The sequence below is a fragment of the Centruroides sculpturatus genome, unplaced genomic scaffold (genome assembly GCF_000671375.1).
Source record: "Centruroides sculpturatus isolate CEXI.00-Female unplaced genomic scaffold, Cexi_2.0 scaffold2176, whole genome shotgun sequence".
NCBI classification, from domain to species: domain Eukaryota; kingdom Metazoa; phylum Arthropoda; class Arachnida; order Scorpiones; family Buthidae; genus Centruroides; species Centruroides sculpturatus.
In genome coordinates this window covers 7,408-21,636 of record NW_019386311.1, presented here as the reverse complement: position 1 = coordinate 21,636, position 14,229 = coordinate 7,408, and the positions used below count along the sequence as shown (strand labels likewise).

The 14,229-nt window shown below is 32.3% G+C and overlaps 1 protein-coding gene across 1 annotated transcript; it reads right to left on the bottom strand.

Moving 5' to 3' along the window:
• Nucleotides 1–856: 856 nt before the first annotated feature.
• On the bottom strand, nucleotides 857–8,111 carry LOC111614500 (class E basic helix-loop-helix protein 23-like). The gene is made up of 2 exons (XM_023355875.1): nucleotides 7,501–8,111; nucleotides 857–1,406 (listed from the first exon to the last, which is right to left on the bottom strand). Exons 1-2 carry the CDS (start codon nucleotides 7,898–7,900, stop codon nucleotides 868–870), a joined length of 939 nt encoding a protein of 312 aa, XP_023211643.1. The 5' UTR covers nucleotides 7,901–8,111; the 3' UTR covers nucleotides 857–867.
• Nucleotides 8,112–14,229: the final 6,118 nt, after the last annotated feature.

Genomic DNA, 14,229 nt, shown 5'->3' with positions numbered 1-14,229 from the left:
AACAAAATATATATATATATTTTGATTAAAAAATTATGTTAAAATATTATTTAGTAAATAAAATTTTATTATAAAAAATAAATTAATTAATAAATCTTTATATAAATCTGTTTTTAATGTTTAACAATAACAGCAACAACGTAAGGAATCTTACCCAAAAACTGATTTAAAAAATAGAATTTTTTTAAATATAATTTCTAATAAAATAGAATTAAAATTTAAAAAATAAAACAATTAAAATATTTTTCTAAAAATATTAGCAAAAGAATATAAAAAAAAATCATAATTTAAGTCGTAACTTAATGATAAACTCTTGTAATTTAAAGACTTTAATTATTGCTTTAAAAGCCTTTAAAATATTATTTTAAAGTTAAATTAATGAAAAAATTATATAGTTATGAAATTAAATTGTTATAAGTTAAAAACTTTAAAAGTTTTAAGTTAAATCGTAATTTATATCATTTTTATCCTTCGTCAATGGATGAGAAAACTGCAACAGAGCATTAAAATGTAGAAGAATATAAAGGAAAATGTACTGTACTTAAATTGTTAATAAATTTTAAAATAAATAAGTTATAATAAAAATATATATTTATACCGAGAAGTTTTGTCTACTTGAAACTTCCTAAAATGGCTAAGAAAGAGAGGATGGATAAGCTACACAGATTAAAATTGTTTTTTTGCGATTTTTTTTGATATTTTTAACCTATATTTTGTCTTAAATACAATAAATTTAGATATTTTTCATATTTATATATATATATAATCAATAATTTTTTCGATTTTTTTCCTTTTATAAGCGTATAGAAAGTCACAATCTTGTTTATTTTTTAAATTCGCTACCCCTTTAAATCATGTTTTACCGCATTACACTTTATCACTGCATTGGTTGCATCCATTACTCTGTGTACTGTTCATTTGGAAAATAGGAGGTGTAGAGGCTTGTAAAGGGGGTGGAACCTTGTCAGTGGAAGATGTGACACCACCGCTTCTGAAGTTGAATCCCGATTCTCCGTATCCAGCTACCGGTGATAGGGCGGGTAGTGTGGCAGCTACGGCAGCTGCAGCAGCTGCAGCTGGTGGTAAAGGTACCCCCGCTTGATTCATATAAGCTATGATCCTACGCATCTCTTCCAATGCATTTGCTTGCATCAGTATATAGTTCTTGGCTAGGAGAAGGGTTGCAATTTTGGATAACTTTCGTACAGATGGCGAATGGGCATAGGGTATAACGGCTCTGAGTTCGTCTAGGGCATCGTTCAGGTCGTGCATACGTCTTCTTTCTCTAGCATTGATGCAAAGACGGACGGATTTTGCGTGTCTTGACTTTTTACCTGTGCACGATTCGGTCGTGTCCGGATAACTTTCGTTTCTTCCATCGAATTTACTTGTTATTGCGTTTACATCTGGAAGAATGAAAGAGAATTCAATCAGGGACGTTTCTATCACGTCTTAACGTCAAGTCAATTGCTTTATGTAGTCATTTAAAGCTTGATTAAATATAAAATATTCTAAATTCCAAGTTAGGAAGTTCGGGAGGAACAATAACACATTTCTAACAATTTTATTTATTAAATTCTCTGTTAAAACACATTCCCAAATCATTATAAACATGATTGTGATCCATCGAGGTTATGACCATTTACGTGTATATAAATATATATACGATCTATTTTTAAGCTATTTACACAGGTAATTTTATAAATTTCTTTATTTTAGATCCGTTTAAGTATTAGAAAGACGTTTTAGATCTTTATAGTTTTAGTATTAGTTAAGTTGGCGATCAACTATCGAATGGTTCTATATGCGAATTTTGATGTGAGCTAGATAAGTACGTGGACCTTTTTCTCTCCCCTATTTAGTTCCCAAAATTCTCTTCTTAGGTCCCATCATTCCAGTTAACGAGGGTAGATAAGTTGGATTCGTCTTCTCTTATCTCTCTTCGCATAGGCCCTATCAAGTCCATTCCATCATCAGGAGCATCCTCTTTTCATGGAGTGGCCGTTCAGGATCTTTTTTCTCCTCCATCCCAACCAATCGTATGACAGTGATTCGGATGGTCGTTTTACTTCCGGGCAATTTGACCCTTCTTCCTATTGTATAGACTTCAGTGATACAAAAAAATCTTTCTATATATATATATATATATATACGTATATACACTTTTTTGTTGGTTTGTAAAGGTGTAAAAGGTGTCATTTTTTTGGATTGAAGTAGCTAGGAAAGTGCTTTTTTTTAAAGATATTTGTGGATAAATTGAGATTTTCTTTATATTTATTAAATGTCAGGCCTTTATTTATTGTTTAGTGACGTGTATAGCCTTTAAATTAAGGTCATAGCATTGTCTTAGTCAATTGAAAGTCTAGGCTAAATTTTGANTTGGTTAAAGAGAGTTGGCCTAAGTTATCCTTTATAAAATTTTATTAACATTTTTATTATAAATAAATAAAATATATATAAATAATTAAATTTTCTATTGTTAGTTTAGAATATAATTAATAAATCCGAGTAAAGAAAAGTTAGAAAATTGAGTAAAATTTCAAAGAAAACGATAAAAGAAAAGACTGATGCGATTTTGGCCTAAGTTCTGAAGGATTTTTTTAACCTAAAAAAAGGAATTTGATTGTCCGAGATAATTTAATAATTTAGAAAAATAAATAAAGAAGATAATAATTTAAGGAATTTATGTTATTTTCTATAATAAATCTAAAATAAGTATCTTAATAGACAAGATACTTTCTTTTAGTGATAACTTATAAAATTACGTATTATTTCCGTACTTTTTATATCAGGATAATTTCATTACTGATTTATCCAGGATAAAATAACATTACGGAAACATTTTATCTTGTTATATACTTAAAAATAAAGCCAAGCTTAAAATATTTTGAATAAATTGTCCCGGATAAGAATTTTAACATAACTCTATATCTCGTATTTAACAACCTATAGGCTAGATTTATAAGTAATATTCACCTATATAATGTCATAATTATATGGCTAAATATCCCTATATATCTAGAACTTATAGGGCTAAATTGAGAGAGAGAAGTGTGCTCTTTATGGTGATTTATATGAAGAAACGGTTTTATATAATGTAATATTAAGCATTTTACGATTAAACTTTTCTCTTATATTTGATTTAATTCAATAAAGTGACATGAAAATTAAATGTTTATCTAAATTAAGTTCGATTAAATTAAATTATATTGATAGAAAATCTTACATTTACACATAAACTAGCAAAAAATCGTGCCAAAATTCGTGGAGAAGATGCTCTTTTACTTCTGTAAAAAATAGAGAATTATTTTATATAATTTTTTTTATTAATTTAAAAAGAAAATGAGGAAGAAGACAAAAATAAATGATGTAAAATAACACAGTTTGTGGTCCGTCAAATAGCGAAAATACTTTGAAAGAGTGGGAGAAACTTTAGTTAAAATAGGAGGAGATTCATCTTCAGAGATCTGACAAAAGCATCATCATAAATCTCTTTCATTTATCATTTTTATAGATTAAATGGTTACTTTTTTCAATTTCTAGGGTTTTCTCATGAGAAATATTTCAAATTTTTCCACGAGAAAAACCCTAAAATTTGAAAAGAAGCATTTAATCTAGAGAAATGATACTAGAAGATCTATATTTTGACATTGTTGTTAACAACTTAACGAATTCGCATTGAAAACTTTAATGCCTGAGGTCCAAATTAACGTGCCTAAAGAATGAGGGCACCATTTAGTAGGCCTCATCAGAGGCTTCGATTTACAGAGAATAAGAAATTGAGGCATCATTAAGAAAGCTCGTTTAACGGAAGCAAATAAAATGAGCTCGCATCAAGGCTTTAATTAACCGGGCATAACGAATGAAGCCCCCAATTACAGCATATAGCTTAATTTATTACAGAGAACGATTAAAGGAACACAATAAGCTTCAATTAATGGGTTTAACAAGAGGCATCATCGACTAGGGGCCTTATCAGAAGCCTCTATAGAACATAATAAATTGGGCCATCGTTAAGATCTTTATTAAAGGGCCGTATGAAAAAAGAAAATTATGAAATTAAAAAAGCTTAAAATACGTTATAAATGCCTGTTTTTATTTTCTAAAATAAGTAAAAAAAATTATTATTTTAGAAAGTAGCGAGTGTTTTTCATTAAAATACCCGAGCAACTATAAAATTTCATTGGAAAATGATAGTAATAAAGAAGGTTGTAAACTGATCTATTAAAAGTCATTTTGTATCCTCAAAGTACTTTTTACGATCTTTAGCTTATTCTTCTTTAAATAAAATATTAAAAAATATCTGTCTTTTTTGTATTTCTGAGACGAAAGGCCTCCATTAATTAAGTTTACTTTGATGCTTTCCTCTTAATTATACCCTACATGGCCTCGATTTATTGGGCCTCATTCATCCAGGCCTTATTAATTGAGCCAATGATCATTAGTTTCTCATTTTATCATTAGTTTTTAATTATTAATGCCCGTTTTTTATTAATGGTCTCGTTAGTTAGGCCTATTAATCGAGGCCTTAATGTAATAATCCTTTAATTAAGCCTTCTAATACTAGCCTACTATTTTAGTCTCCAATGATGATGTTCACTTAATGATTCTCCAGTTACAAGGCTTTTGATGCGGTCCTTTAATTGATGCCTCATTCATCGGGCCCCATTAATTGAGACTTTAATGTCATAAATGTGATTTCCACGAAGCCCAATTAATTGTACTCTCAACTGTAAACTCTTTTTAACGGGCCTTATTAATGGAACTCACACAGCGTGCCTTATTAATCGAATCCTATTATTTGAGTCCCTGGTTGAGGCCTATTTATTTAACCCTATTAAATAAAGATCCATAATGATTATTCCAGAACAGTTTCAAACAAAACGATCTGAACTCATCTGGAATAGATCAATCCCTCAGCATCTAATTGAAGCAAAATTCAATTAGGGACCTAAACTAACTCTCCTATTCTCTTTCCTCCTTGATTAAATGTTACCGATTTTTCCTTCTAATTGATCCGACTCGATCAATTAACTTTACATCTCTTTAATTTCCTATTTTCTTCACTTATTTTTTTACTTCAGAACGATGCTTAGAATAATTAAAATCTAAGAAAGTATCGTTCTGGGATGCGGAGGACGTAAAGGATGCGAGGATGCTGAAGAGTATTCTTTAGAGAGAATAATGTTTATATCATTTTATACCATAAAAAATGAAAAATTTTATCTAAATTATATACATTTTATACTAATATAATTATGGATATACTATCTAATACGTTAAAACTTGAGAAGAATCGTGGATGTGATGCGGAAGATGTGGATGGGATGCGGAAGATGTGAAGGATTTATCATAGAAATCTTAATGTTTATAACAATTTAGGCCTTAAACCGAAACTAAACTGGGCCTTAATATGATTAATTTTTATGTAAATTATATAATTACAAGACTTAAAAGATGATTCATCTTAAATAAGTGCCATAGTTTCTTACTTAAGTTAGGAAAAATAATTGGTAATGTTAAGGATATATTTTTTGTATATCGTAATGTTAAGATCTTCGATTATAGTTTTTAACCAATTTCCCCAAAGTCGTTTGTCTCTTACGATGAAAGATAACGGGAGGAACCGAGTTAGATTCAATCGTGATGAGTCATAACGTGAGTATTATCGATGTCTAAGAGATTAATATGCGGTCAGATACGCTTTGATGAACCTTTTCTTCAATGATTATTTATGACTAAATGATAAAATAAAAAAAAGAAATTTTGTATACGATGAGAATTTCAGTGCCGGAGTGTAATTTCGTAATGAAAAAGCTTAAAATTCTCTCATAAATTTAAGAGATAATCGAGTTTCGTTACGTTCCCCGACGTGAAAACTCATTATATGAAAAGTTTAACTAATAAAATTTTATATATTTTTAATATATTTTGAAACCAAATCTACTTTATAGTATTTTAGTAACTGATAATTACTTGTTAAACCATAAATATTAAGTTTTTCTCAGCGAGAAGTAAAGTAAAATGGCCTTTTTTTCCCCTCCTCCACCGAAAGATGCGACCGCTTTTAAGCTAGGAAAAGTAAGTTAATATCGGTATTAAGAGACATTTCGAGTGTATTAAACTACAGTAGAATGGATAAAGAAAAGGTTCGTATCATCAAACAATATTATTTTATCGTTTAATCAAGTAAAATCACTAAGAAACAAAGCAATGAAACAAAACACCCTCGAGCCTTTTCTCTTGTTTAATGGAGAAGGACATGTGTCAACTTATCACCAATGTGCACACGATACATTGATTGTCTAATGCTTTTATCTGCAGGTCATTGTAAACGGTTTGAGTGGTGAACGGCTCGATAACGTGTTCACCACATCACACTACCTGCACTCCTAGATTCGGCACGGATCTAAAAAGAAAAAAAAAGGGACAAAGTCAAACAATACAAATCGTTAATGCACGATTCTAAAACTACTCATTTGCATTGATCCACTGGCAAAAATAATGAATTTTTGAATACGTAGAGTACAACAAATGATTTAAATATTTTTACCAGAAGTAAAAATGGTATTTTCTTTATATAAAAATGGGATTTTTATACGTTTTTCTAAAGTTCTTCTACGTCTTTACTTATCCTTAGAAATGCCATCAATGGCTTCGGGGATGTTAAATTTCGTGTTTGTAGCTCAATGATGAGTCGTATTAAGAGATCGTAACTTATCTTTAAAGCTTAGAAGAATGAAGTGACAGGGTGCATCGGTAATTTACACTTTGGATTCAACTGTCGTATGATTCATTTATCACTTACTGTTATGATTTCTTTAGTATCTTTCATAATAAAAGATGAAAGATTGTATTAAAATCTTTAAAAAATATTTAAAAATTTAGGTTTAATTTTTATAAAATTAAGAAAACATTCTCAAAAAGGCAAATTTATATACTAATTTTCAGTAGTCAAAATAGAAAAGTCGCATCTTTAACCTTGGAATATGGTTTAAAATACGTAAATCTGCTATAAAAAACTACCTAAAATATAAAAATTTGATAGATAAATTATATATTTTGTTATAATAAATAAGAAAGAAGAGAAGACAAAGCTGTTTTTTCTCTCTTTCCGGATAAGAACCGAAGACATTGTCAACACTTTTTATAGGTCATCGGGACGAAACACGTTGGAAATTACACGTTGGGATGTAGGTTCGGTCCTTATCTGAGATAACACAGATTCTGGATGATTCATCCCTTTGGGTAAACATATGGCTTAGCCAGAAAGGCTGGTATTTATTCAGGGAAATAGGCTATAAGTTGCACGAATGACCTTTTCAAAAGTTAAATTAATGTCTAGGCTAGCTTAGTATATACTTAGATACGTATTAAACTTAACTAGGAAGGTATGCTTTAAGGTAATTGTCAATTATGAGGATATATTTAGGAATTTATAGCCTAATTTGATTAAAATACGGTTAATATCTTAATTTGTAGAGGTAGAAAGATACAAACCTGTATGCAAAGTCTGGGGTTCTTTGGGTGACATCTCGTCGTCCGTAGAAGCGGGTGGATGCTCGTCACCCGTATCGGGCCCGTCAGTGTTGCCAGCTTCACTAGGAGAAGAAGGAGATCCGCGGATGACGGGTCGAGGAGTTAAACGTCCGTTCTGAGGCGAAGGAGAACGACAGGAGTCGGGTAAGGGAGAAGTTCTCTGATCGACGATGCCACCTCTGTCAGACAAAATACCACCTAGAGGAAGCGAATAATCTGTCCTCAGGGTCATCATTCTAGGAATAGGCAAGCTCCTTTCTAACGGTAAAGTGGGAGGATATAAAGGATTGGGAATACTGTAATGGAATGTCGAAGGTGGTACAATGGGACGAAAAGATGCAGAAGTACAGTGAGTTTCCATAACGAAATTTTGTGTTACCCGGGTAGCCGGGATGTGTGGTAAATCTCGTGTGGTATCAGCGCTGCTGTTAGTTTCCTCCAATCAGAGGCAATGATGAGGGTGAAGTGGAGAGACGATGGCAGTTGCCGTGATATTTCGTCATTGGAAGCTGATTGGACGACTTCCATCCTGTCATCCCGTCTCTTCACTCTCCCATTTGTTGTCGTTTGTAAGGACAATGATTAGGCGGAGTTGGAAAACAAGAAAACTTTATATTTGCTTTTTGTTTTGTCCAAAAATTACTTTCATTTTATTCCAATCACCTTTCGAGATTTACTAGAAAATCTTTACATTTTTCATTTTAATTCATTTTAAATTATCAGAGGAACTAGAAAATGATCGTTTCTGTTATTTTATGGCGAAAAATCCTTTAATTTTAATAGAAATTCTTGTAATTCTTTGAAAGTTTCTCACTCTTCTAACCCTCTTATCGTCGTGCGAAGTATTTGTTAAGTAAATGGCTTAGTGTATCGAAGCAGAACCGTTCCTTTAGTAGGAGTGCAGGAAAACGGATGGATTGAGTAAAACAAAGAGAGTTCTAATCCAATTGGAGATCTCTTAATTGACACTTGCTAAAGTTGTCCTCTTTCTATAGTTACCGAGGGGATGAGACGGTTTCGCTCTTATTAGACGTGTCGTTTCTACACACCTCCTGCCATTCTCTGTCTTCTTTTTGCCATCTCATCTTGTTTTAAACGCATCTAAACCTGAAAAATAACCTTAAATGCCCAGTTAAAACACCGCATAAAGAAAAAAACAATTCGATCTCTTTCAATTGTATATATAAAAGGCCTAAAATGCTCATACTTTCTAGGCATTAGATTATATAGAAATAAGTAAATAGGCCTTGTAAATAGGCTCGGAAGGCATATTTATTATCTTATAATTGTGTTTTTTACGGCTCTAATCCGATTTATAGGAAGCAAGTCCGTAGTTTCCAGGCTTTTTCCTATATTTAGGCTATATTTTCCTATTTTAGAGCGATTTCTATAGATCCTACGTAAATATATATCTTTCTATAGGCCTTGTGAAATGTTTTAGGATTCTAAATGTCTTAAATTTTCCTACAGACTAACGGAAATAGGTCCTAAAAAGCGCTTTAATAAACCCCATAGGCCTAAAAGACAGTCTACAAATACAGTTTATTTAGGCTGTATATAAAAGCGGGACACGAGTTACAACATTTACACTAAATAAAATGCTCGAATCCTTTTACTAATTCAAAAATAAAAGAGAAGAATTGGACTTTAATTACGCGAAAGCATCATAAAAAAAGGGGAAAAAGAAGAAGTATATAAATATTTAAATGAGTAAATCGGTGGTGTATAAAGAGCATTCCATTGTATTTCCATAAAGAATAGATAGAAGACGAAGCAAGCGCTAAAAATATAGGAGCTAAAGTTGAATAATTTTGAAGTTTTTAGGAAATTGGATAAGAAGTATCCGGTTTTTATCTCTTTCGGAGAATTCTTTTTTGAGCAAATGGTATAAGAGACTCTTTAAAAAATCATTGTCAATTGAATTTAGAGACCCCGATCACGTTGTAAGGTCCTCTCTCTCTCTTTAGACATATAAATCTCCGAGTCGATCCTCTTCGATCGCCGGGATTAAGTTGGTGTTGATTAAATAGCGATTTGATCGAGTCGACCGAGATTTAACCGGTATTAGGGAAGGATTGAAGGAGAGTGTTCCGCTCGGATTCACTCCCCTCTTGTTCTTTACTTTGATACCTTTAAGTTCTTTCGTCGATTTCTTCTTAAAAATCTATTACTCGATACTTTACTTTCTCTTAAACCGTGCTTTATTTATATAATTAAAAATCTGCCGACAAAATTCCAACCCAAATATCTCAACGGGGTTCATTTTCTTCTTTTGTTTTTCCTTTGGAGATCGTTAGATCTAACTTTAGACCTTTGAAAATCTAACTTTTAACTGTGAGAAGGGGATTTGGGTATTTTTAATTCTTTGTAGAAAGAGAATTTCTGGTCTGACGTGGAAGAACTTTTGTTAGAGTAACGTAGAGGCGGCCTATTGACGCTGTCGTAGTTACGGTTGCAAGATTTAATGTCTTGTTTAAAGCTGCCAAATATTGACGTTTCGAGTCGGATTTCCGTTTGCTCGACATTTCCATATTTAAATTCGAGTTCTCGGCATTTCACGGTGACATTTCCTCTTTTTTACTATTATTCCTTCGTCCCCAGTGACGTAAAAATTGTTCGGTCTGCGGTAAAATTCGTTCTTCTACAGAATTTTTTATTCAAATCTTTCTTCTAGATAAAATAATACTAAATTATTCGCTATACCCAGCTTAAAAGTATCATTTACCTTCGGTTATATTAATTTTTTTTTTAATCACAAAGGCATTGTCTAGCAGAATCGGTATGAGGAACGTATATTTTTATTCTCGTGGATGTCCATTGTTAAATGGTAGGTTTTGCTTCGACCCCGATGTCTGGAGACCTTATAGATTAACAAAGTTGTAGAAAAACCAATCGACAAGATTCTTAACACGACCGTCGATCAACAATTACCCGTATGAACGAAAGAGAAAACAAATATCTTGGGACCAGTTGAAATTCGCTTAACAGTAACAGATGTAGGTCCAACACTGGGAGCCCCATTTTCACGCACCGACTACTACCCTTGGGTGGTCATGACAATAGGGGAACTGACATATGGATGGAGGGGACGGCAGCCGAGTTAAGTGGCTTCTACTATCCTAAATTAAAGGCACATTTACGGAGATGGGACCACCTGTTCTTCTTTCCTCCATTGTTGTCGACTTGTTTTTCGTTTGGATTAGAACCGATTTCGTTCATTCGACCGCCTCTGTTTGTTTAATTTAAACTTCGGTTAAGGGATAATCGTTTAAACTCGTCTTTAACCTTCTCCCCTACACCCTACCAAACTCTTAAAATTTCGTGAATTAACGTCACACTTTGTTGATTTATATAAAAAGATACAACTCGGTGTTTAAGTTGATGCATTTATTTATCTACTCGACCCCCGAAAAAAAAAACGTTCTGAGCGTTAAAAACTGGTTATTATTGGTTACCATCTGCTAGAGACTCCAAGGTTGCACCACGAAATTAAAGGGACGTTTTACAACGCAATGTGTCAGCGTGGGGTGGACCACCTGTTCTCTGCCCGAACTCTCGAAGGTGGCTAGCCACACTGGTTCTATTGTCATTTTGCATTATTAGATAGCATCCCTAGAGGGAAGGGAAATCTCTTCTTTAATCACTTTTGAATGGTGCCTGCACAATCACACTTACGAGTGTTCGGCGTTAAACACGAATTTAAACGGTTTCGTTATTAAAAAAAAAAAATGTATTGACTTCGCTATTTTCTACAATTAAATTATTGTAATAATTAAAAAAGCAGGATAATGTGGGAGCTACGAAAGGTGGTAGCCCGTTGCCATCGGCATTCCAAAGAAGATGGAGAGGGAAAAGGTACTGTACATAAAACATTTAATTAAAAACAAGATATTAGCGTAAGAACGAAGAGTCCATTTGGGAAAAAGTGAAGAAGCTAACGACAATTTAAAGACAACTGATGGTTGTTTATGACCCCGTGCTGGTGTTTACGACGTCGTTACAGTCTCGTCCACACAAAGGAGAAGGAGACATTTACGCAGTGACGAAGTAGATAATTACAAATTCTGATTTATAACATAATTTAATTAAAGCTGTTAAATCTCGTTAAGTTAAAACAACTGCGTTTAAATTAATTATACATAAAATATACGAATTTATTTCCTTCTTTAATTACTTAACTTAAATTATTTAAATTGTGTTTTCGTGAAAGTTAACGCGCGGATAAAGAGATTTAGACGATATGTTGACAGTACGTAATGCAAGAATGTAACAGATGGTGGCTACTGCACCCCTACAGGGTGCCGTCGACCGCACGCACTTTGCTTAGAGTATGCCCTACGATTTATATCTATTCAATGGAACCGAGGGGTGTTGCCCAAACACGTTTCGTCGCGTATATCGCCCAGGTAACAGATGTGGACAATAAATAGTCATGGCGACAATCTGACACGTTTAAACTACCGTCCTCCCCTTCTTACTCGCTTTTTTAATAATTAGACTAAAGGATTTTTTGTCTGCCACCACCGTCGACACGTTGATACGTGGCTAAACGATCTCACACTAAAAGCTACCGTTCTCTCTCCATCCTCGTGCTAAATAACTAAACAGTCATTTAACTGCATTATAATGATAGACAATTAAGCTCACAGCATTATATTTTAAACTGTTACCACAGCGTTGATAGGAATTTAAGTCTGATCCAAAGCTTACCCTCCTATCAACACTTGTATTTTCAATTGTAAGATGACTTTCTACATAAAATTTGAGTAAAAATAATAAATAGTTACGCATTATCCTCGATAAAACTTTAATATAAAGCCTATTTCGTTAACATAACTGATGCAATTTGTAGATAATTATACTCTAAAAACCATTAACTGTATAGATTGAGCTATAGAAGTACGGGATCGATAGAAAACGGACAAGTCGCCTACATTCTCGATTGTCTTCTCTAAACTCGTACCCTCCGGCGTATTATCTGTACAGTTTTGTACAGGATTCTACAAATATACAAACGTACAAAGATATATTTGCATACTTATAATGGAAAACGTCACGAGTACACCAGTATTTACACTCCTTCCATTTAACTGCGATAGTTAAATGATGTATCTCTACCCCCGTAACTTAATAAATTTACTATTAAACCGCTTACACTTCATAAAAATGCTTATAAAAAAGATTTAGCTGTATAAAAACTTATTTAAGACACGTGAAAACCATAGAGTAAGTCGTTACGAACTGATTTAATCCGGTATTAATAACACAAATCTTTAGATTTTCTAATATAAAACGATTGTTATTATTATTATTATTTACTTCTTAAGCTGATATTTCGAATAGAAATCAATTATATATTACTTCGCCAATCCTTTTTCAATTTATACGGGAATATTACTGTCATTCCGCGATATATTTTTATACAGAAACGTGTCGTACGTCTGGATAACTGTCCTTAGGGTAGGAATATCTTCTTTACAATCGAAGAAGCTTGCCAACTTGGCGAAAAATTTAGTCGAGGTCATTCACTTGTAATGCATTCAAATAGAAGATCTGTTCCACGTGCCTCGGGCCACCACCCTTCTATAAGTAGTTAACTATACAACTAAGCATCGTGCCATCTGTCGATGAAGAAACGAAGCAAAAGGACACCCCCTTTTACAAAATAATCATATTTTTTTTTTATAACTTGAAAAGTATTCTTTTAATACTAAAAAAAATCCACTAAATTATCGTAAATTGTACTTAATATTAACGTTTTTAATCATTTTTTAACGTTTTCGAACACAAATTTAACGTTTTCTTATATATAAAAAAAATAGTTTATACGTATTTTAACGTTTATACTTATCAAAAAGGAGGAAACAAACAGGAAAATCGAAGTAAAAACACATAAATAAATCTGGTATCTTCGACATAAATGACAAAAAAAAACAACAAGAAGATACATTAAAACATTCGATAAGATAACTGCAGAAACAAAAGAACATTTTCAAAACTCAAAAAAAAAAATTCAAAAATGATAATTTTCCCACTGATATTACGTAATCAAAACGTAACAATTGAAAGGAAAAATAAAAAAAAAAGTGAAAGCGAAGAGCGCCAGCGCCAACCTTTATATACACTTTCACTTCTGACGTCAACAATGGCTTTAGTGAAAGTGATTAGCGAGTGACGTCAAAAAGAAAGAAAGAAAAAAAAAAAAAGGCGAAAGAAAAAGGCAAAAGTCATTTAACAGAAAAACGGATTTTTGATAAAGAGATTATATTTGATTAGAGGGAAGGTTTTTAATGAAATCTCATTGGGGAATCGGAAAATAATTTGGCAAAAGCGTTTGTTTTCCACGTTACAGCGAATATTATCAGTGGCAACAAAAAGAAGAACGTTAAAGAAATTATGTGTATACAGGCGTGCAGACATACAGACGTGCCTCTCTCTCTCACACACACACGCAGGATTACATATACATATATTTGATGCTAGAAAAAGAGATATCAATACGATTTTTAAGAATAATGACGTTCCTGACAGAAGAATAATCGTAATGGCCATTATTATACTTAAAAAAAAATCTCTCCCTAATTTTCTTTCATCGATATTTTCTTTGCAACGAAGAAATATTAAATTTTTAAATTATAATTTTATATTTATTGATAAATATTTTGAAATAAATCAATATATATATATATT